The sequence below is a fragment of the Coenobita brevimanus genome, chromosome 84 (assembly GCF_032717465.1).
Source record: "Coenobita brevimanus isolate Jiangsu-jjx chromosome 84, ASM3271746v2, whole genome shotgun sequence".
Lineage (NCBI taxonomy): Eukaryota > Metazoa > Arthropoda > Malacostraca > Decapoda > Coenobitidae > Coenobita > Coenobita brevimanus.
The window spans coordinates 44,842,897-44,868,471 of record NC_137037.1 but is presented as its reverse complement, the minus strand read 5'-3'; the positions used below and the strand labels follow the sequence as shown (position 1 = coordinate 44,868,471).

Below are 25,575 nucleotides of genomic sequence, written 5' to 3'. Positions count from 1 at the left end.
TTAATGAAAAGCAGATTAAGAGGTGATTTTAGTCAGCTTAACGTGGAGGTTAGTAACAAGTTCAACAGCTCAATGTAAAGGAGATTTGGAGTTGCTTTCATTTTTGCAAATTGGTTAACTTAATACAACCAGAATACTTTTATGTGGATCAAGTATTAGATCGACTATAATTCCGTCCGAACAACATACTCGTCATTCCCTTGCTGCCAGTCTAACCAAACATAGAACAACCCAACCCACCCGATATGATCCTTCTAACTTATCCTAACCTAAACGTAATCTAACTGCACCGAATTCAACTTAATCACACCTAACCCAATAAACATACCAAACTTTAACCTAACCTAACCTATTTTAAACTAACCCATCTTAAATCTACCCTAATCTAAGCCTGTCCAACCCATCCCAACCTAACTCAACGTAACCGTACCATCTCTTTTGTTGCAGAGGTGACGAGGTTACCCCAAGACGACCAAGAGAACACGAGGGAGTCCCCAGGATCAGGTGAGTGAGCACGAGCACCGAAGGGGGGAGGGGGAGAAAGGGAGAGGGAGGATTAACGGGGGGAGGGAGCCAAGAGTAAGGGAGAGAACGAGAGGGGAGGGAAATTAGGTAGATGTTAGGAGTATAATAGCAATATAGATTTAACGGGTGAAGGGAAGGAAGGGGAAGCTATATGAGGTGTGGGGGTTAAGGGTAGGGAGAGGAAAAGGGGAGAGGTGGGGAGGAAAGGGAGAGTAGAGGGAGGAAAGGGGGAGAGCAAGGGGGAGGATGGGAGGAGGGTAAGGGAAAGAGTGAACCAGGTGGAGGGCTTAAGTCCCACTGGGGTACAGATTTCAGACAGGAAGGGGAGATCATCGGGATGAGAGAGGGGTACAGAGGGGCAGGGAGAGACAGGAGACAGCTGAGTGAGGGGGAGATAGGCGGCTGAAGGAAAGATAGATGTCTTAGAGGTAAACAGAGAGAAAACCGAGGAAGAAATAAACAGATCGGTGATTCGAGGGTGATCAGGTGGGCATCAACAGAAGGAGGGGGATGAGCCTGAAGTTAGAGGACGAGATAAGGGTGAGTGAGGGGGCAGAGAGGGGCGGGAAGAGAACGGATGAGGGAAAGACACAGGGGAAGATAGAAGGGAGGAGAGATGTAGACGGAGGGAGAGACGAAGCGGAATAGAAAGGGTAAATGAGGGTGGAAGAAAGAGACGAGGGTCAATAAACAAAACAAGCTTGGAGGGTGTAGTGTTAAGAAAGTAGTTGGAAGGGGTTATGGGAGGGGGTCAAGTGAGATTAGCTTCAAAGACTGTTTAGAATTTAGTTGGGAAGCAGGGGATTAAGGGGAATAATAGAAGAATAAGGACAAAGAAAGCCACAGAAAAAGCAACACTATAAGGGGAATAGCTTTAGGTAGACGGGAAGCAGACAGACAGAAGTAGCAGAGACAGGGGAGGAGAGATAGGGGCAAGAGGGCTAAGGGAAGGAGAGAAGGATAGAGGAAAAGGGGGAGAGGGAGTGGGTCAGGAGGGACAAGGAAAGGAAAGAGAGGGTAGGAGGGGGAAAGGATAGGACTTAGGGATGATCTGGATGATGGGAACTCTTGGGGAAAAAAAAGGGGGGGACTTTCACAAACATAAAGCTTTAAGTCAGGGTAAAACTTCCATCATTGGGGAAAAAAATATTAGGGGAAAAAGTAAGGCCAACTTTAGGGAAAACCAAATTACCTTAGACTGTGGGTAACACTGTATGGAAAATAAAGTTAAACTAAGTGGGCAAAAGCTGTAGCATAAAATAAAAAGGTGAAAATATATAACATTAAGAGGGCATTGTTCAACTTAATAAAACTCACACCTATATTGTAATAAAGATCATCCTTACTACCAATATGTTTTGTGAAGCTTTACTACAGATTTCTTTAGGTTTTCTCCCATAGCCTAATCCAAACTGCCTAACATGTGGATTTCCATATATTAAAACTATCTTCCCTATGTACTGTATATATATCTTTTAAAAAATAATCTGACTATACAAGACTAATCTCTTTCTATGGGTATCTTTTTTTTTTTTTTCTAATCGCTTGGGTATGGGTTATCTCTATCTTTAATCTCTTTAATCCAATGACGTATTCTTTATCATCCCTGCTATCTCCAGACGGTTTTATTCAGCTTAGGGGAGCCTTGGCGAACTAGGGGGGGTTTAGACACACCCTTCAATAACCCCTTCATTACAAAACCTCTCCCCTTAAGATGGATAAAATCGTCTGGAGGTAGGAAGAATAAACCACACCAAAATACGTCACTGGATCAAGGCGTCAAATTATCCACCTCCACGTATATAATTCCCTGCACAAGCTATAATCGCGGTGAGACTGGTACCCCTGAATTATACACACACACACAAGGGGGAGTAGTGATAATACCAGCGACAAGAACTTGAACATCGGTGCACTCAGTGTTCATCCCCTTGAGGTTCATTTCCTTCTTCCCAAGCGGTGGAGTGTGTCTGTCTGTGGTGCAGATCTTGTGTGGTGTAGGATTTGTGTGTCTACTGCAACACCACACCACACCACACCACACACACACACACACACACACACACACACACACACACACACACACACAGCGCGCGAAAGTATTTACTCAGCTTTCCAAACTTGGGACACAAAACGGAAAAAAGAAAAAGACCCTTGCTTCTAATTCTGCTCAATTACCTACAATGTAAATCATACGCAGCAGATGCAATACTGGTAATTTTTTATCATTTAATAAGGAAGTGGATTTTGTGTACTGTCAGATTACGGCTAACCAATATTCATACACCCTTCATGTAAGTTAATTTAGGCAATACGGTAGAAAGATTAATTAAACACAAAACTGACAAGATGAAGTCCATGAAGTTCTTGTCTGTATTTTTTGTATAACAGATGAAAAAAAGTTACAAAAAATATAAAAGTTAGTCAGTCTTCATTATACGCCCGTGATGTGTCCCAAGACATCTCAAAATCTTCCTTACAAATCAACTTAGAAACAACAAAACTCTGACAGGCAATATTTCTTTACTGTTTTCCGTCGAGGAAATAATTAAGCACATCAGATAGCGGAAAACAAGGATTTATTGCATAAATTTTTATGATGAGATCAAGCCAGAAACTTAGCCACACACCTGTCCAATACACCGGCACCATAAACCTGTTAATTAAACGTGCAGTATACACGTCTTGCACAACACTCACTTGTCCAATACACTTGCCTAGCACAACACACACCTGTCCAAAACACCTGTCTTATACACATGCCTAGCACAACACACCTATCCAGTACACCTGCCGTATACACATGCCTAGCACAACATTCCTGCCCAATACACGTGCCATATACACATACCTAGCTGAACACAAGGTTCAATACACCTGCTCTATACACATACCTAGCACAACACAAGGTTCAATACACCTGCTCTATACACATACCTAGCACAACACAAGGTTCAATACACCTGCTCTATACACATACCTAGCACAACACAAGGTTCAATACACCTGCTCTATACACATACCTAGCACAACACAAGGTTCAATACACCTGCTCTATACACATTCCTAGCACAACACAACGTCTAATGCACCTGCTAGATACACCACCTTAACACAACATACATCTGACCGCTTCACCTGCCCTACACACCTACCTAGCACAACACGTATCTGCCCTATACATCTGCCTAACACACATGCCTACAGTGGAACAGTGCACACATCCTTAATCGACACACCTAATCAATACACCCAATCAACACATGAAATCAATAAGCCTAATCAATACATCTAATTAACACACCGAAACATCATTAATAATCACTAATCACCATTAATAATCAGTATACCCAATCAATACACCTAGTCAGTATTAATAAGCAATTCACCAATCAACATACCTGTCTAGTAATCAATCAATACACCTGTGCAATACACCTAATCAACTAATCAATATACCTGTGCAACATTTAATCAACACGCCTTCCATTTTTGTTGTCTGACTCTGGGCATAGACTTGACAGCCCGTTCCCTAAGACCAAGTAGTCTTCCGTGCCACATGCCTTCACATGTCACCCACCTAGGTCCTGCTTTCCAATTTCTCTCTCTCTCTCTCTCTCTCTCTCTCTCTCTCCCGATTTAACCCCATCGATGCCGTGATGTCGTCTTGTATATTCTTGCAAACTCCAGACGGCTTTTTTCTGGCTTAGGAGAGGCCTACACTGACCTTTCACTGCTACGGGTCTTTCTTTAAGTTAAAAAAAATCGTCTGGAGGTAGCAAGAAGAAGAAAAAAAAGACAAGGGCGTCACCGTAACGAAGAGGTTAAGAAGCTTGTGTTTGTACGGTGCGTGTGTGTTTGGTCTGTGCGACGTTCCTCATGCAATGTTAAAAAAAAAAAAAAAAAAAATAGTGTCTTTTTATTCTATACACATAAATAGAGGAAAAAATGAAGGTTATAGAAAAAAGGATAAAATTCTATTAATTAGAGATGGCAATTTCAATGGAGAAAATAATTATTAAATACTAACACTTCAAACTCCTATGACAGAGGCTTTGGCTGGATTATGATACTAGAATTGTCCTTATCATGAGATGCTAATTGAACGTGACTAACCCTATCTCTGGTTCCTCAAAACTTTTAAATGGTCAATGCTAAAGAGATATCGTACAAACAAGCAAACCTGAAGTCGGAAAAAACGAGAGTATGAGAGAGAAGCGAGAGACGACAGCAAACACACACACGCACGTACTCTTCCACCCCCAATGGGAATAATACTAACGGCAAAAGAGGTACGGGTATGAAGCTGCTTGGGTATACTGGTGGTGGTAGTGGCAAAATCAACCTTCCTACTTTGGGCTATAAGGGTGAAGGTCGTTCGGTTCGCTGCACCCCAGGGACGGCTTGTTTGTTTTGGTGTCTGGCAACTATGGTGTATTTGCCAAAGTTCAAGCTCCATTATTCAAACACACACGTATACATCACGTTGTAAATATCACCTAAATACACACCAGTCCATTCCCAGTCTTAAAAAAAAAAAAATAAAAAAAAAAATAAAGGATAGTCGAATATTCCAATAAACAAAATGATTCACGGGGTCGAATAACCCAATACATATCGTACACAGAAGCACATTTCGCCAGATTAACTTGTCTCATTCATCAAAAGACACATTTATTGTAAATTATTGTGAAACTGTTTACGATTCAGCGCGGCACTAGAAGCTACCCAATGTTTTCCAATCGTCATTCCCGGCTATGAAACGCTCGAGCCTAAGTTTCGAGACAGCAAGGTGCACATGTTTCATTCCTACATTTGCTCGTGATTTCACAGTAACGTAACACTGAATGAAAAATAACAAGAAACGAAAACAGGCTAAAGATGTGCACTGTACTGTAACGTAACTCTGAAAAAGATAAGAATACAATGAAAAGGAAAACTGATGATGACGAAAACAAGCTGAAGGAATACACTGTAACCATTAATAATACGGAAAAGTATTTTGTAATGTGCGAACGACAAGATAAAGCAACATCAGCCAAATTATACAGCTTGTCCTTTGTACTTTTTCCTCATTGCATTTTCTTTCTTTATTCTATAGAAGAAATTTAAAAGTTGGAAGAGAAAAAGGAGAGAAAATGTCGAGGTAAGCCTTGCATAAACTCTGTAATGCATGATGGTTTACTATTTATTATTATCATTATTTATTATTATCATAGATGGTGATACTTTTTCCACTCTCAGGACTCCATTTTTTGTACTACATATTATTGCTTTTATGATCAGTGACCAACAGCTCGTTTTTGATGCAAAGACTGGAAAATGTTGTACATATTATTATCATGTTTATCGTTCTATTTCCATAATTGATTTTCTTATCTTTTTTTATTCTTGTCTTGTGTATTGTTCCATTTTGAGTATCATATTTAATGAGTTTGTGAAAGTGACACAAATTACAGTAAGACGAATATATATACAAGTGGAATTCTAGAACGTTTTTCCTCATTGTTCCGGTCACTTTCACAATACTCCGCCTCTTCTGCATTATCTTGCATGCCGCGACTGCCGTTCCTATAGTTCCGTTCAAAAGAATGCCTCTCGTTCACTCTTCTTCCACCACAACACGAAAACCACCTCACATAAATCCCATTACAAGTCAGATCCACTCTCTCCCACCCACACTTACTCCCTGCTCTTTATTCTCCCTACTAACCTACCCACCCTCTGTGTATCCCTTCCCAATTGATAACAGGTTAGGGGATAATTAAACCTTCAGTGAGTCAGTACAGAAGTCAGTCAGTCCAGTCATAATTCGATTGTCCAAAGTTAGACTCGCATTCAAACAAATACTTCTTGGATAGACTCCTTCATTTATACACGCTTTAAGTGGCTACGACTTTCTCAACACATCCCCATCACTCACCACCTTTTGCCCTTCTTGGTCAACTCCTTATCGCATCCTATCAATTCCTGATCAACTTCCCTCTCAACTGCTCTCTTTCGCCATTTACTACCTTATCACAACCCAACACGCCTATTAAATTCTAACGCTCTAACACGAACCCAGCCACAAGTATCCATCAACTTCCTACACTAGCTCCTCTTCAACCTACATCCCAATCTTATCAGTACACATCAACTACCATCCCAAACTCCCATTATCACCTCACCCACCAGTATGCATCAACATCCCCAATCAACTCATCAGTCCTCTCTCCTACTACCCTATAACTTTACTTCTCAACTCCCCTCAACTGCCCCATTCTATTACGATCAAGTTAGTCATTATTTGTTGTTAACTGCACACCTGAACTGCCATCAACTAGTCATCAACCACTAACAACTCAGCAATCAACTTCTACCAACTAACCCCACCCACACCTCTCCCTGCACCACAAACATCCCATTCTACCAACTACAGCCGCTCTCAAACTGTCTCCTCTGCCCTTGTATCAGCCCAGCCATCAATTTACAACTCAGCAATCAACTTCTACCAACTTTCCCTTTCCATCTCTCCCCCACCACCACCACACCCAACACCCCATTCTACCAACGCCAGCCATTCTCAACTTGCCTCTTGTGCTCTTGTATCAACCCAGCCATCAATTTACAACCAACTTCTGCCAACTTTCCCCATCCATCTCGCCACCCCCACCACACCCTACACACCCCATTCTACCAACTCAACTTGCCTCCTGTGCCCTCCTATGCAACACACACGCGTTGAGGTGTGCATGGCGGTGTTGCATAAAGACCCACTTCCTTTCCGGCCTCCCCCTCAGTGCCAGGCATGATAGTAATGATGTCGCATTTTTTATATATATATATTTATACCCTTAACCCGTTCAGCCGGACCACCTCACTGGCATTTTTATTCTTGCTACCTCCAGACGATTTTATTCACCTCGATATATTTTTTCAGACGATTTACTTCACCTGAACGTATTTAAAACGATTTTATTCACATTTTATTCTACCGGAGGGGGTAAGATCCAGCCTTCTACGCTATCTCCCCTTACACTGAATAAAATCGTCTGGTGCCAGGATGACTAAAATGAAACTGAGGCACTTGGGCTGAAAGGGTTAATTTCTCTTGCAACTTCTGTGTGTGGCGATGGAAGGAAAAAAAAAAAAATGTGGGGATGGTGGGAGGGGAGGGGAGGGGGGAGGAGACGTAGGAAAAAAAAAAAGAATAAGAAAAACAGAAAATGGCAGTGGAAAGCGCAGGACTAGATTGCACTGACTGATTTTTAGTTAACATTCTTCGGATTCTCTGACTCACTCTCAGCTGCATAAAATCGTCTGGCTTTAGCTGGGATATAATGCTAGACTTATCCCGGCCATGAGAGGGCTACACACTTCACTTCACTACAATGGCGTCTTTTCATATTACTCAAACGCCATCCTTTCGCTCCCATGACGTCCTTTTTACTTATGACCAGACGATTTTAGTCAGCTTTATGAAAGCCTTTTCGACTCAGAAGGGTTAGATAAACTCTTGAGTAACTGCTGATATCAGGGCTGATTTAAAATAGTCTGTTACGCAGCAAAAAATAAATAAAAATATAATAATAAATATAAAAGGAAGTAACTACTGAAACTATTACAAACCACTACTATTATGCATTTTTCATTTTACTCAGAGTACTACTAGACAATTGTATTAATTACGAAAGACCATTTACTGAAGTGACAAATGAAGGATTATCTAACCTCCCGTATAAAATCGCCTGGAGATAGCACGAAAAACTATATATATATATATATATATATATATATATATATATACGATTTAGCTAATCTTTTGAAAAACTTATTCAGATAGAGGTCACGTCCAATTAATCTCTCAAAGGTTCATTAATATCACCTCACCATGAAATCTAACTCTAATTCATTTTATAGTAATAATAACCCTCTCGTGATCGGGACAACTCACTTTATTCCAGTTAATGTCAGATGATTTTATTCAGCTGAGACTAAGTCAAAGGAACTCGAGTGTTAACATCGGTATTATCAACCCTCTCATGGTCAGATCATCCCTATTATCAAAACCACCTGTCCCTTGACGAGTTTATGTTGAGTGAGTCACATTATCTTCAGAGTTAGTATATAAATTTAGTAATGAGGACTAATGAATAAGGAAGACAATGACAAGGTCGAGGTTAATGAGATATGGTTACCAATTAACGTTAACTCTCAGACTCAGCTAAGAAAAACTGTCTGGCGTCAACTGGAATAGAATATTACAGCTATGCCTACCATGGGCGTCAACTGACTGTAAAAACTAGCCTAAACTTGTCCTTATCATGAGAAGGTAGGCTATTACAGTATTAACACTACGAAGTTCCCGTGACTCAGCCCCACCTAAATTCAACCGTCTGGCGTTAACTGCCATACAATACTTGTCTCGACTATGAGTGTATTAATGAGCAGTCAGACGATGTAACGATCATGTCAGAACAGGTAACTATAGGCCTCGTCTCACACAGGTCAAAATCGAAGAAACTCTGACGAATTCAGTCCAGCCGTGTAGGTCGGGGAAAGAGCTGAGGGACACCCGTTTCATCAAGTCATGTTCTGTGTATTCCACCTCACTGTCAGCCACGATCCAGGTGACCGTGAGAAGTGGAATGACACGTGACGTAAAGACAAGATGCGGGGTGTTCTTTCGACTTTTACTCCGACGTACACGACCGGACACATAGCATTAGATGTATCCAAGTCAGTGAAAAAGAAACAAAGAAAAAGAAAATTAATCTAGTCCTGTTCTTATCCCAGCCATTTCATCACAGTGCCTGAGGAAGGGGTGGGGGATGAGGGTGGGGGTTAGTGAGGGGGGGATGGGGGGAATGTCGAGGAGTGGGTGCGGGTTGGTTGTGGCTCTCTCAGCACTGCATGTCACTGTTGTTCCTCAGCACAGCACCCGAGGGAGCCTTCCTTGCCCACACCCAGCAACTCACTGCCAGCCACGCCTAGCATCATCATCATCATCACCGTCTACCTAGCTGAGTGTTTATGCTGAGCTGGTTTGAGAGAGAGAGAGAGAGAGAGAGAGAGAGAGAGAGAGAGAGAGAGAGAGAGAGAGAGAGAGAGAGAGAGAATGTAGTGACACGACTGCAATTATATTTAAGTTTTATGACTGAACCGTACACACCTGCTGCCAATTAACCTGTGTATATAAAGTACCTTCCTGTCAGTACATAACCACTTGTATCTCTAATATGTAGCATATTAGAGGCATGACAGAGGTGCAAATCAAGCAGGGCCTCAAGAAACAAAACTATATACATTAAAAAAAAAACACTGAGACAATAAAAATCCCCAAACAAGGTAAACCATTGATAAACACACCAAAACAAACAGAACAGGTCAGACTATAGGATTACTTACATATACTGTATTCATTAACTAAAAGCAAGAACAAATTATATCGGGCATTAAATAGCCTAAAAACAAAAATACACACACACACACACACACACACACACACACACACACACACACACAGAAATGTTGCACCTGAATGACTTCTTAGAAAAAAAAATTAGTAGCACGCTTCAACTAGCCGCAATAAGAATCAACAAAACCTCAAATATGCAAACAAACTCACTAAAACACACACACACACACACACACACCAAAACACTTACAAACAGCTAAAGCAAAAGGTGGCCCTGTACGACTGCTCAGACATGGAACTAATTAGACTAAACTTGCCATAGCTTTAAAAAAAAAAAAAAACTTTGGAGTAAAACATGTAAAAAATAATAAGCATAAACACAAATAGAAAGACAGATAGATGGATAGACAAACAAACTATCAATGAAAACAAACACCCATTTAAAAAAAACACAGATAAAAAGCAAAAACAAACGACCCAGCCACATATAAAACCAGTAACAGGCTTGAAATTCTATAGATCAACCAGACACTCGAACTAACGAAATATCTCCAACAAAAATAAAATAAAACAAAATAAAGGGCAGCAAAAACAAACAGTCCACTTGTATGATTTTATATAAACAATTACTAAGAGCCTTGAAGTACGGTATGCAATAATATAATAATAATCCACGTCTTAAACTATCTACATAAATACACCGAAAGAGACACACCAAAGCAAAATATTCCACCAGTAGGGCTGGCTGGATAAACAATATGTGGACCTAATGAAGTATGATATGAAAATGGAACTCAACCAGATGACGAAAACATGCAGATCAACCCCAGCAAAAACTAAATTGATAAAAAAAATAATAACACAAACACCAAAACACAGACACAGCCAAAAACAAATGTTGGACAAACATGCCTCTATTTCCACACACTTTTTTTTTTTTCCCACTCGCCACCCTCGATTGTAACATTGAATTTAACGACCACATCAAACACATCCATGCTTCTGTGTACAAACATAGGCACGTGCTAACAGTGTGTGGAATTCCATTAAAAAGCGCAATAGCTACCCAGTTTGATCCCAGACACATGCACAATGCGTCTATATTTCACTTTATTTTACGTATTTGTATGAACACTGACTCATTACGGCTAGGAAAGTTGGCAGTAATGATAAGGTGTGTGTGTGTGTGTGTGTGTGTGTGTGTGTGTGTGTGTGTGTGTGTGTGTGTGTGTGTGTGTGTGTGTGTGTGTGTGTGTGTGTGTGTGTGTGTGTGTGTGTGTGTGTGTGTGTGTGTGTGTGTGTAACCAGCTCAACATAAACACCCTCATTCACAAGTCAACTTCAACTTTCAACTACAAATTCTGGTGTTGCTCGGTGGTGGCAAGGTGACCTGACTCTGACCTTACCGTGCCCGGGTTCGAGTCAGGTCGGGTCAGGTCAAGCTAAGGTCAAGGTCAAAGGGGAGATAAGGGCACGGAGTCAGGCTGGGATGGTATACCTCCTCCTACTTTCTTATACTTTTCCAGTTCTCTTGTTTCCTTTTTATTACTTCATTTATATTTTTGTGGCATACTCTTTTATAATGTGTATTTTTTCCAAATAGCAAAACCAAGTAGTAGTATATATTTATTATTATCTTTGCCATCTAATTTTTATTGCTTAAATTTTTTGTCATACTGAAACGTAAAATTTTTTGATAATGTCACAAGTTTTGGTTTTCTAGTTTATTTTTGACTGCATTTTAAGATTTTTCCAAGTAATTGTCAAAAACTTCATTTTTTTCTATTTTATTTTTGACTGCATTTATTTGATGTTGTTGTTATTCCTGGCTTACCGAATCCCTTTGTGTAAGTCATGCCACTCTCTGATTGGCCCAAACTTTGTGACCAATCAGAGAGACGCGTGCCGAAGCCAATAGGATCCCGGTACGCCAGACCATTATTTCAGAGCCAGCCCTTGGGTTGAGAGAGAGAGGGAAGAGAGAGGGAGGGAGAGATAAAGTGGGAGAGAAAGAGAGCTTGCACAATTTCAAAATGAGTAAGTGGGAAGATCCTTCAAAAACACTGCAAGCTCTCCCTTCCTCCCGCTCTCTCGCTCTCTTTCACACTCTTTCTCTTTAAGCCAACAGACAGAACAGCACTGGTACAGACTGCAGGTGGTAATATCAAATCTCTTAAATATCTGGATTAAGTAGCCTAGCCCAGGGTCCCTACACTCCTGATGGGTAATGAAGGACTTGATGATAGACAAATACAAATAGATACTGTAGATACTGCTAAAAAGTTCAATTTAATCGCAGACTAAATGTTCAGAATAGTCTAGGAGGTAAGACTACTATAGTGCACAATACTACTACTACTATCTACTGAGCTATGCTGGTACTAGGACTACCATGAGCAACTATTACTACTGCTACTGACGGGCTACATAGGCCTTAGCTGGGAAATGCACTCTGATAGTCTAGGAACTATACTATAATGCACAGTACTAATCTATACCCAAATACTGGTACTAGGACTACCAATATCAGCTATTGCTATTGCTAGATTGTGTAGGCAGTCTGAGAATTTAACTTGGACACGGCAGGATAGTCTAGGAGCAATAAATACTGTTCTCTAATGCACAATACTACTAACACCTACTGAGCTATATCGGTATAAGGACTACTGATATAAACTTCTGCTACTGCTACTGCTAATGCCAGGTTGAGTAGATCTGGCTGAATAATATTATCTGGCAACTGGGGAGGAAGAAAAAAGGATGATCTCTTAAAAAAAAAAAAAAAAAAAAAAAAAAAAAAAAAGTGATCATGCATGAGATTTTACGGAAGAAAATCATTAGGTCATGTAGTTTCAACCCCTTCAACCCTAATTTTCTTTCTTTTTTTTTTAACCAAAAATAATTTACTCAAGAAAGGGCTCTCGTACCGCAGGCATTAATGAAGGCTAAGGCACGTTTTCTCGTCGGTTACGGAGGCTCTCAAACATCTTTTCCTCAGCGACTTATTTTTGGATATGGCTGGTTACTATCCTTTTGTACATGATTTATGCACAGTATGACGATATTAGAATTAGCTATGTAAAATAGCAGAGGACAGTAAGGTGAAGAAATATAAATCGCCAGGGAGGTGTTAGGGAGCTTCCACAGCCAACGAGATGAAGGTCCTGTGTCTAATCCCTTCAGTTCGAAAAATCTATCCAAAAGTTGAGTGAAATCGCCAGGAAATATCGAAATGACAAACGAAAAAGATGAAGAAAAAAATGAGGTTAGACGCAGCAGCAGTGATAAGGAGAGACTGAATGAAGGTACTGAGAGTTCTGATGATAGTAAAGATATTAAATTTGAGGAGAGACGAAGAAGCAAGAGAGGATAATGTTGATAACGAGACCTGGGGGACGCTGAAGATAAAAATGAGGATAGACTCAGCAGCAGTGATAAGGAGAGACTGAATGAAGGTACTGAGAGTTCTGAGGATAGTAAAGATATCAAATTTGAGGATAGACGAAGTAGCAAGAGAGGATAATGTTGATAACGAGACCTGGGGGACGCTGAAGATAATAAAACTACGAGAAACGGGTTGCAAGACGAGAATAAGAGATAGGAAAAACTTAATATGATCCTCAACAGAAGAAGAGATAGTCGGAGTAGGATCAGCCGTAGGAGTTGGATCAGGAGTAGGATTAGTAAGAGGAGTAGCATAAGAAGCAGGATCAGCCGTAGGAGTAGGTTCAGTAGTAGGATTGGTATGAAGAGTAGGATCTGCAGCAGGACTGGTAAGAGGAGTAGGATCAGTTGTAAGATTTGTAAGAGGAGAGGGATCAGTAGTAGGATTGGTGAGAGGAGTAGGATCAGTAGTAGGATTGGTAAGAGGAGTAGGATCAGTAGTTGGATTAGTAAGGTGAGTAGGATCAGTAACAGGATTAGTAATAGAAATAGGGTCAGAAGCAGGATCGTTACAGGATCAGTTACAGGTTCAATGCCAGGAGTAGGATCGCTAGTAAGATCAGTACCACGATCAGAAGCTAAATCAGGATCAGTAGGAGGGTCAGAAACAGGATCGGTGACAGGACCAGCACCAAAAGAGGCTTAGCAGTTGGATCAGTAGTAGTAGGTAGAAAGATCAGTACCAGGAGTACAGACAACAGCACGGCAGGATCAGTTGAAGTAAGATCAGTCCTAGGATCAGTAGGATGGGTAGGATCACTGAGATAAGTAGGATCGGTAGCAGGAAGTAGTATAAGTAGAAGGATCAGTGGCAGGCGTAAGATCAAGAGCAGGATCAGGGGTAAGGTCGGTAATAGGATCAGTAGGAAAAGTAGCAGGAGCAAGATCAGAAGCAGATGTAGGACTGGTGGCAGGATAAGGATCAGTAGCAAGATAAGGATCAGTAGCAAAAGTAGGATCTGTTGCAGGAGTAGTATCAGCAGGTGTAGGATTAACGGCAGGAGTAGGATCCACGGCAGGTCAAGTATCAGTAGTAGTAGTAGGATTAATAATAGGAACGGTAGGAACAGGCTTAGTATTAGGATCAGTAGCAGGAGCAGGATCAGTACTAGGATCAGTAGCAGAAGTAGGATCATAAACAGAATAAGTAGCAGGAGTAGGATCAGCAGCAGGAGCAGGATTAATTAAAGGATCAGTAGGAGGAGGATCTGTATTAAGATGGGATTAGTAAAATGGATTAACAGGAAGAGCAGGATTAGTAATGGGATCAGTAGGAGAAGGAGCTGAATTAAGGTATTATGAGTAACAGGATCAGCAACGGGAGGAAGATGTGTCCCTGAACAAAATTAATTGGTGGATCAGTGTGGATGAAGTAGGATGAGACACACTAATACTAGTAGTGGTACGAGGAGTATGAGCAAGATTTAGTAGAGAAGGATGAGGATGAGGAGGGGGATAATAATGAGGAGGACAAGGATGATGAGGAGGGGGATGATGAGGATGAGGATGAGGATGAAGATGAAGATGAGGATGAGGAGTGGGATAATGATGAGGAGGATGAGGATGAAGATGAAGATGAGAATGAGAATGAGGATAAGGAGGGGAATGATAAGGAGGATGAGGATAAGGATGAGGTGGAGATCTGTATTAGGGTTAGCCAGCAGAATCGGTAGCCGAAAAATCTCTATAAGCCTGAGATCAGTAAGAGAATTCGTTGGCAAAATAGGACCGGTATCACAGGTGGGATCAGTAGAAGTAAGTATCAGGGCCAGAGTAAAAGACAGAATCAGTAGCATGGGAAGCATCAGTAGCAAGAGTGCAAAAAGGGAGCAGCGTCAGTAGCAGTAGACGATTAAGTACTAGGCTCAGTAACAGGAGTAAGGTCAGTATCAGTAAAAGAAGGATCAGTACAAGACGGATCAGTAACATAAGTGAGATCGGCAACAGTAGGCTCAGTATCAGTAACATTGTAGGATTAGTGATTGAAGTTAGATCAGTAATAGGAATAAGATCAGTAACAAAAGTAAGATCAGTACCAGAAGTAGGATTAGTGATAGGAGGAAGATCAGTATAAGTAACAAATGTAGAAACAGCATCAGTAACAAGAGCAAGATCACTAGCAGGAGTAGGATCAGCAGTAGAAGTAAGCTCAATAATAACAGCAGAATTAATATCAGGAATGAGTGGGATCAGTATCAGTACCAAGAGTAAAATCAGTAATAAGGGCAGGATCAGTATCGGTTAAAGGTTGGATCAGTAACATGAGTAGGATCAGCAGAAGGGAAAAAATCAACACCACAGTAAAATCAGTAGCAGAAAAAGGAGTATAATATCAGTAGTAAGATAAGTCCAGTTTCAGTGGCGGGAAAACGAGCAGTAATAGTATCAGGATCAGGTGTGCAGGATAAGGTGCCTACGAAAACCAAGACCAGACGCAGAATCTGTAGTCGTAGAGCAGGATCAGTAGTAGGAGCAGTAACAGCGCAGAAGCAGGATCAGTGGTCGTACGAGATGGATCAGTAGCGGTGGAGTATAAATTAAATCAGTAGTCATGGGAGGTGGATCAGTACTAGGATTAGTAGTAAGATGAGTAAGATAAGGAGCTGCGTACTGTAGGATGGAGAAACACTGTAGGATGGATTGAGGGTACGATGTAGGATGGACAGATATTGTTAGATGGATAGAAAATGTAGGATAGATAGATAGATAGATAGATAGAGTAGGATGGATAGATACTGTACAACACAGATCCTGTAGGGTAGACCAATACGGTAGAATGGATTGTTAGGGTTGGATGGACAGACAGGGTAGGATGAATAGAGTTGGATGGACAATTACTGAAACACAAATACTATAGGACTGACAGACAGGGTAGGGTGGATAGGTACTGTAGGATGGATAGATAGGGTAGGATGAACAGAAGGTACTGTAGGATGGATAGATAGGGTAGGATGAACAGACACTATAGAATAGATAAATACTGGAAGACACACATACCGTAGGACGGAAAAATATTGTAGGATGGTTAGAAACTGTTGAATGGAAAGATACTGTAGGATGGATAGATAAGCGATTGTAGGAGAGAGAGATATTGTAGGATAGATACAGAGCTATTGTCGGATAGAGAGATATTGTAGGATAGATACAGAGATATTGTCGGATAGAGAGAGATTGTAGAATTGACAGATATTGTAGGACAGAGAGATAGATATTGTAGGACAAAGGAAGAGATATTGTAGGATAGGGAGACAGATATTGTAGGATTGAAAGATAATGTAAGATGGACAGAGAAGCCACCTCAGACTGTGCTGGACTGTTCTGTGCTGTGCTATGCTGTGTTATGGTGTACTGGAGGTGGGGCTAGGGTGTAGGATGGTGGGCTGACCCGGTGCTCTGTGTTGCAGGACCCCCCATGCCCCCGGAGTGGACGACACACGAGTACGACCCCCACGACGACCCGCCACCCCACCACGCCCTCACCCTCCACCCAATCATCAAGCCGCCCCACTCCCAGCCGCCGCCGCCGCCTCTCCCACCGCCGCCGCCGTCAGTATCAGATATGGACCAACTCTACTACACCAAGAACCTGCTGGAGGCCGCCATGCTCAAGAACCCATACGAGGCGCTCAAGTCTGAGAAGGACCTGCATGGTTCCATTCTGCTGGCCTCACTCAGAGCGCCTCTCAAGTTTGGCCTCCACGGCGCATACGAACGTGAGGCTGAAAGGGAGGCGGCAGACTCCTCCCCACACTCCCCGCACACCTCCTCCCCACAGAAACCCACACAGTCCTCACCCACGTCTAACTCCCCCAGCGGCGGCGGTGGGGGCGGTGAGGGTCGCAGCAACAACAAGGTGTCTGTGCCCATCATGAGTTACTGCATCCAGGACAACGGGTTCAAGTGCTCCAAGTGCTTCCAGACCTTTACTCACCCATCTAACTTCCATCGCCACTACATCACGGTACACACGGACCGTCGTGCACACAAATGTCACGTGTGCGGCAAGGAGTTCAAGCGCAAAGACAACATGATGTCCCACATCCGGTCCGTGCACCGTCCGGGCAAGGAGGGCCACACCATCTTCAGGGAGGTGTCGGCGGTGTCGCCCAGCTTGGTGCGCGACGTGCCGCACCTACAGGAGCAGCTCATGCAACAGATGCAGCAGGTGGACAAGGTGTAGCTGCCACCGTAAGGCCACATGGCCCTCTACTCTCACCCTCATGTGCAATGTTCAGGTTGTCGGCTGTCCTAGCTCCCTCCCTCACCCTGACAATCTCTGGCTGTGGTCTGTGATGACGTGCATATCCCGGCAGCGGCCCCGCAGGCTGCCCCTCCCCCCCCCCAACCAATCCCCACTGCACCCCTGGTCTTTGTACGGTGTTGCCTCACCCGCATCACTTGTCCCGACCCACCCTGCAGCAGCCGCCGCGGGTCCTCTACCTGACCATGTCTGAGGCCTTATTGTGTGCCTTGTGCAGCCAGGAGCCGGGTCACCACCCCCCCTCCCCCATCGCCCCCGTGGCTCCCGCACCGTCATGACAACCCCCCCCGTCCCCCTCCCCGCGGGCCGGTAGATGCACCCCCTCCCTCCACACCCCGCGGTTCCCTTATGTATACCGGTTGTATTATGATAGTGATAACGAGACTCCTTAGCAACAGTGCAATATAGTGCATTATAGTTAATTTATAAACACAACTTCTTGGTTACTTAAGCATGACATTACTTTTAAGTGTGAGGGTGGAGGCTCCACCACCAGGCGGCGGACGTCCCCGCCTCACTGCCAGGAATGACACTCGCTCATTCCTTCTGAACTGTTTTTTCACAGGAACCAAACTTCGTAATTTTTGTATAAAGTGACGAATCTCACGCTGGAGAGTTTTTATAATGAAGTTTATACGTGAGAGTTGTTGTGTAGCGGGAGTACCTATAAGTCTCTCTCGACGTGCCTCCACCAACCAATACTTTTAGAGAGGAAACATAGTTTATCTCTTACTCGGGAATGTGGCCACGCCTGTACACACACACACACAAACCCGCACACACAGGACACCCACATATACATACGTATGTACGCCCCCTCACACACACACACACACACACACACACACACACACACACACAATGAAAAGCAAGTACACAAACACCCTACATCCTGTCAAAATCACACACGCACACAAACACGCACACACAGAGCTGGCTCAAATTCATGTGCCTATATATTCCAAGTGGGATGCCTTTAAAAAGTCCCAGGGATATTACAGTTTAGCTCTCGATATCACAAAAGCCAGAAAGCCAGTGAGCACGAGTCTGTGCGTGCGGGTTTTGAGTTTGCGTGCAGGCCTCCCCCCCACACAATCCCGGATCTCACTACAACGGAGGTACTCGATATTGCCAATCACAGGTATCGCTTCGTGATAAGACTATTGCATTTACGATAAAACAAATCCTTACCGAGTGAGTCAGCAAGCAAGTGATTCCCTACGATTCTTCAGTAGCTTTGAGATTTCGTGACACCTTTTCCTTAGCGATTTATTTAGCACATTATACGTCAATCCCTTCATTATGCAAACCTGCTTTATGTCGATACTGAAACGATTACGTGAGAGGCAATGTTAAGGTGTAGGGCAAAGGTGTAAGGCAAAGATAAATCGCTAGGGAAAGGGTGTTACGTAACCTCTGCTGCCTGCTGGAGTACGATTCTACTTTTTCTCTGTCCTCCCCTCCTTTCCCCGCCTCCTCACCCTCTTTATTTTCACCAGTGATTACGGATTTTTCTTCTTCTTTCACTATTCCCAAAATCCTTCGAGATATCTCCTACCCTATGCTTGCTCCCTCACTCCCTAATTTCCTATCTGTTGTGAATAGTTGACTTCTTCCTCCCACTCTCTATCTCAATCTACCTAAGTTACTCATTATCTATCTGTCTGTCTGTTTATCTATCTCTCTATCTACCTATCTTTAAAGTTCAATTATTTTTCTGTCTCCATAAATGTTTCTCTCTCTCTCTCTTACTCCTAGGTTTTGCGTGACCCTTTGTGTTGTGTTTTCGACCAAAGCTAGTGTGGTAATGTATTTTTTCTCTGTCAAACACGACGGAAAACTGAAGTCGCGGTGTCTACAGATAAATAAATAAATAAATAAATAATAAAGGTCATGAATTATATAAACACGCCGAGGAAGAAGAGAGGCTAAGGAATTATTCATTTTTCGTCGTTTGTGTACTTAATAATTTTTCTGTCTTTATTTTTTTTAAGAATTGTGAGCACATTATTTTCGACTTCATTTTTCTCGACGTGCATTCGGCTTGAGGGTTATCACTTTTTTTTTTTTCCTTTTTGTAGGTGATAAAGTTAAAAATAGTGATAATGGACGTAGTGAGTTTTTTTTTTTTTTTACATATATAATAATATAAGGGGACACAGTGTCTCTTTCTCCGTCTATTTCCCGGTTCTGTACTTTCTCTCTGCCTCCGTCTGTCTCCCTGTTCTAGGCTAATTCTCTCTCTCTCTGTCTCCGCCTATCCCCCAGTCCTGTGCTTTCTGTCTTTCTCTGCCTCCGTCTGTCTCCCGATCCTGTGCTCTATCTCCGTCTCTCTCCCGGTTCTGTGCTTTCTGTTTCTGTCTCCGTCTATCTCGTCCTTCTGTGTCGCTCTAGGCTCGAGTGTGTTGTACAGGTTGTAGTTAGTAAGTCTCTCCCTCTGTCTCTCTCATCTGGGCCCTGGGCTCTACATACGAACGTGAAAGTCTTGGAACTCTTTCACCAGTCAGTTTTATACAAAGTTCTCGCGAATGAAAATGTTAAAGAAAAAAACAGAGCAAATATTTATAAAAACTACTATACTACTACTACTTCTACTACTCTACGACGGACAGAAACTATGCAAAGAATAAATAATATATTATGTAAATCATCTAGGAAGGCGTAGAAGATTTTTAAAAAGCTAAAAAAAATATTAGTCTATTTAGTGAGGGTTGGGGGGAGTGAGACGGGCGAAACCCCGGAAGCAATATTACACACGATAAGGTTGACTTTACCATAGCTATAGTGTAGGATTTTGAGCTGTGCGTGTCCTTTTTTTTTTTTTCATGTTATTATTTCTTTAGTGATGTAAGGGTGTGTGGGTTGCGCCTGTCTTGCTCCCCCATCCCCCCTTCCCCCCACCCCACCCCTCCTCCCACCTCTCCTTCTAAATGCATGTAATATAGTAAGCTTTAAGTAAAACAGAATGGCGAGCTTATTATGTAAACGTTATGCGCTGTTTGTTTGCTATACGAGAGAAAGTTGTGTAAAAAAGAGAGATTATCTTATATAAATCAGAGTTAATATATGCAATAATATATGCGATATTATTATTATTTATTTATATCGTAAGTTAACGACACAGAGTTAATATAAATAATGAAGTTTGCGGGATAACGATAAGCAGTACAGACTCCAACTTCTACGTAACTAAGAGGCTATAGCGAAATGTCCTGACGTCAACAAAACACACCCACATTTCTGTGCGTCCTGATTGGCTGGCAAGACCGATAACGTCACAGGGAAGTCGCTGATTGGCTGGCGAGACCGATAACGTCATAGGGAAGTCGCTGATTGGCTGGCGAGACCGATGACGTCAAAGGAAAGTCGTTGATTGGCTGACGAGACCGATGACGTCACAGTGGCCCTCGAAGCTGGACTTGGCCATTCATGCAGTGGTCTTCGAGGTCTATGGGCCATCTGTAGTCACCCCTCGATGCTGACAGTAAGCTGACACAGTGACCCTCAAAGCTGACAGGCCACCCGTAAGCTGATAAAGTGGCCCTCTAAGCTGACAGGCCACTCGTAAGCTGACAAAGTGGCCCTCTAAGCTGACAGGCCACTCGTTACGGCTCGCATAGCAGTCCTAGGGAAATAACTCCTTCAAGACGGTGACTATTTCTTAATCTTACTACAACCAGGCGCTTTTAAGATAACCCCTTCATTCCTGTGACGTCCATTTTTTATCTTATTCTTGCTACGGACGATTTATTCAGCATCAAGGACACCTCGTAGCGAAGGGGTTGACGCTGCTTCTAAACCACTCACTACCAGTCACTAACCCAGGGCTGAAAAAAATCGCTTGGGGGTTGCAAGAACTGGAGCCAGAGACGTCATCGTGCTGAAAGGGTTAGACTCAGATCAGACTTTGGGTACTGAAGGGGTTAGACGGAGCCTTCATAAACCCCTCCACTACAAGAGATCCATCCTGAAGCTGAGTGAAATCGTCTGAAGGCAGCAGAAACAAAATTAAACAAACTCACATCTGTATGAAGTGTTCTAGTTCACTCTTGTTACCACCAGACGATTTTACTCAGCTCAGGAAAGGCCCCCCTGTACTAAAGGAGTTCATGAAGGCTGCATCTAACCCCTCCAGGTCTTAAAAATCTCCCCTCCTCAGTATAAAATCGTCTGGAGGTAGAGAGAATGAAGAAAAAAGGACGTCATGCAAACGAGGTGGGTAAACACAGGTGGTCAGAACGTTTGATTTGCTGCTCAAGAGTAAGAGAGAATACGCTACAAGGGATTTCTCTCAGCTGAACAAAATCGTCTGGTGTTCGTCCTAAATATAATTCCCAGTCGCACCAATAGCAAAGAAAGGGTTACTCGGCATAGATTTTTCACTTATTTTTAGTCTTTGATATACGAATTCTCGGCTGAAGAAAATCGTCCGTTGTTGGCTTGTATTCAAAAAAATAAATCCAGGTGTACCAAAAAAGGTGAAAGGGTTTAGCAACGAAATGGAGCTTTTTTCGTTTTTATTTTTTGTGTGTGTGTGTGCTGGGAGGTGCTTGTGATAGTGATGAAATCTGGCAACAGTGTTATCGTTGCTGTTTTGTGTTAATCATGTCATTTATTATTATTATTATTATTTATTATTTTATTCTGCTGACTAACTTCAATGGATACAGTGCTGTTACCAATTAATATTTAGCGTTATCAATAACATAATCTCATTTTCATTGTTACCATTATCAATTAGCATTAACATTACAGAAACATTATTATTTTCACTCCTATTATTATTATTATTATTATTATTATAATTGTTATTATTATTATTATTATTATTACTATTATTATTATTTTACATTATCTAAAATCATTTCATTTCGTTGCCAAGTTACTGTGCCCACCTCCTTTAATACAGCGTCGTTTTCCCCCTTGTTACTACCCGCCGATTCTACCGAGCTTACGAGTCGTTGAAATAGGGGGGTTAAAATACGTAGACTTCATTCATCCCTTCACCATCAAAACTCCCATAAATGCTTAAAATCGTTCGACGGTAGCGAAAATAAGGCGTCATTATATATATATATATCAAAGGGGTTACTTAAGTCCTTTTATAAATGACGAAACTAGGGGCTTTGATGAATAATAAATATAAAAACGTTTGGAGACAAGTAATTATAGTTTTCGAAAAAGCATGAGGAGGAGTTTCAGAAGGCTGTGTTAAATATTATGATAAATACGATGAAAAAAGAAAGTAAAGGCAGAATGGAAGTATGTGCCTAAAAAGAAAGACGAAAATCAAAGGGAGTAACTAATACGTGTACAGTAACAGAAGTGAATGAAAATGAAACACAACGCTCAATTTTTAAACAGTACCCATGCGGTGCTAGGCGTCCAAACATATAAAAACAACGTCAAGGAAGAAAACACACTACGCTCAAACTCAGTGCCCAAGTTGGTGGCATGCGTCAGGGGGAAAAACAACAAGCACCATGGATTGAAAATAAAACACTTGTTAGTATGTCAGTCGAGGCAAACAATACTAACAAACAACAAAGAATAAACTAATAAATAAAATAAAACACTATGCTCAATCTCCTAACAGTACCCAAGTTGGTGGTATGCGTCCGAACCAAACAAACGAGCAACGCAGTCTTCCTTGAGTGGGTTGGGAGCACGACCTAATCTACGACCTGATCTGGGAGTGGATGTGTTTGTATGACCCCTCCCCCGCCCCCTCCCCAACCATCCACCACGAAGTCGAACCCAGGCCCTTCCAATTTCAATGAGAGGCCACTGCACCATCATCTTAACCATCTCGATCCCTTCCCTTCGAGGACGTATGCTCATATTCTTGCTACCACCAGACGATTTTACTCAGCTGAAGGGGTTAATGATGCCTATGTCCAACTCCTTACGTTTGACAGGCCTCTAGACAGCTGAGGAAAATTACCTGGTAGTAGTAATTATAAGTGCGTCATCGGTGTGAAGTGACATCATCACCATCATCACCATCTACCAATAATGTACAATTTTTATAGTGAAAAAATAATAATGATAATAGTAATGAATGGCAGATTAGCGCACCAGGCGTCTTTTGTAATTTTATACTTTGGAAATCACAAAAAGAGACGTAGAAAATAATGTGCTTAAAATGTGTGAAATAATGTCTAGGTGTTCAAGTGTAGGTGTTCTCTTGTTCACTGTAGCAATGGCAACGAGCTGTACAAATACCTGTGTTCTGCAAGTCAGGTGTATGTGTTGGTGAAAGGAAAAATAAACAGACAAACATAAAGACTATCATGAGCTAATGTGATTGTGGTGACAGCCATCTTGGTCACCCGTCTTCTTACCCAATTCCCAATCCTCCTTTTCCTTCCCTGCTTTTCCTTTCCCGTCCCTATCTATGTTTTTTCCATTGCCTGTTACCCTTTAATGCCACCTTCCCCCCTTTTCCCAATCCTCCTTTTCCTTCCCTACTTTTCCTTTCCCGTCCCTACCTATTCTCTTCCCTTCTCCGTTTTTCTTTCCTGCCCACATCGCTCCTTTTCCCAGTCCTCATTTTCCTTTCCTGTTCTTTCCCGTCCCTATCTATCCTTTTCTCTTCCCTGCTTTCCTCGCCTGTTCCATCCTTCTCTTTTCCTTTTTTTTTATTCCTTTCCCCATATCCTTTTCGTCACCTCCTTTTTCTTACCCATGTTGTTTTCTTTCCCCTGTCACTCCAATTCCCCTCCTTAATTTCCTTCCAACCCTATTTTCCTGTCCTTATGTTCCACTTCTACTACTACTCTTTTTTATTTTCCTCTTCCCTTTCTACATCTCACCTTTTACCCCTGCCTTCCTACTTTTTCTATCTTATTTTCCTCTACTTACGTTCCTGTTCTACTACCCCTTTTCCATTTTTCCCTCTTTTCTTGTTTTTTTTTTTCTTCCTATTTTCACCTGTACTTATTTTTTTACTCCACCCTTATCCTTTCTGTTCCTATTTCCCTAGACACGTCTCTTTTCTCCCTTCTCTCCCCGTCCCCCTCTTTTCCTCCTCCATTATCCAATAAATAATTCCTTTCTATACTCCCAATCTCTCCTTCTCCCCCATCCCCTCATCCCATATATCATATCCGCTTCTCCTCTTCTTTCCTCCCCCTCCTCACCTACCTTATCCTCACCTCTGTCCCCTCTTCCTTTCCCTCTTTCCACTAAATTCCCCTTCTCCCCTCCCGTCTTCATCCCCGACTCCCCCTTTCCCTCTCTTCACCCCTCCTTCTCTTCCTCTCCCCCTCTTCCCCCTCATTCAGTTCCATTACTATTCCTTTTCCCCTATTCCCTCCATATCCCCTCTCCTCCCCTCCACCCCTTCTTTCTACCCCCCCCCTCTCTCACCTCCCCTTTCTCTAATAAAAAAAAGTCAAAAAATCAAATAAAAAAAAATCCTCCCGGTTTGACCCAATAGTACAATTAGCCCTTTGAGGCACTTCTGACACGTCCTCCAATTTTAATACATTTTTTTGTTATTTATATATACTATAGATAGTTTCGAGAGGGAATAAAATAAATAAAGTTGACGGAATAGCCCTGTGTTTTATTTCAGCTCCTTACCCTTCCCACTTTATTCTCAGCTCATCATCTCCCTGGTGGTTTGGTGAGTTAAGGCGCCCTCCCAATTTATTCTCAGCTTACCAATTTATTCTCAGCTCATCTCCCTGGTCGTTTAGTGGATTTAGGCGACCTCCCAATTTGTTCTCAGCTCATCAACTCCCTGGTGGTTTAGTGGGTTAAGGCGATCTCTTAATTTATTCTCAGCGGATGGGGCTCACATGGGTTTACATCGGAGGGGTGGTTAGGGGTTTGTTGTTCACATAATATCTCTAAGTCACTGGTAACTCTCGCCTTAAAATTTCAGAACTAAGTAACCTAGCCCAGGGCCCCTACGCTCCTGATGGGGCAGAAAAAGAAG

The 25,575-nt window shown here is 42.2% G+C and overlaps 1 protein-coding gene across 1 annotated transcript in view; it reads left to right on the top strand.

The window, feature by feature from the left end:
- The window catches only part of LOC145410235 (uncharacterized), a 91,408-nt gene extending 73,859 nt beyond the window's left edge, over positions 1-17,549 (top strand). Inside the window, exons 5-6 of the mRNA XM_080280456.1 lie at positions 448-504; positions 16,774-17,549. Of these exons, the coding sequence (XP_080136582.1) occupies positions 448-504; positions 16,774-17,549 (833 nt within the window). The remainder of the gene's footprint in view (positions 1-447; positions 505-16,773) is intronic.
- The last annotated feature ends 8,026 nt before the right edge of the window (positions 17,550-25,575 follow it).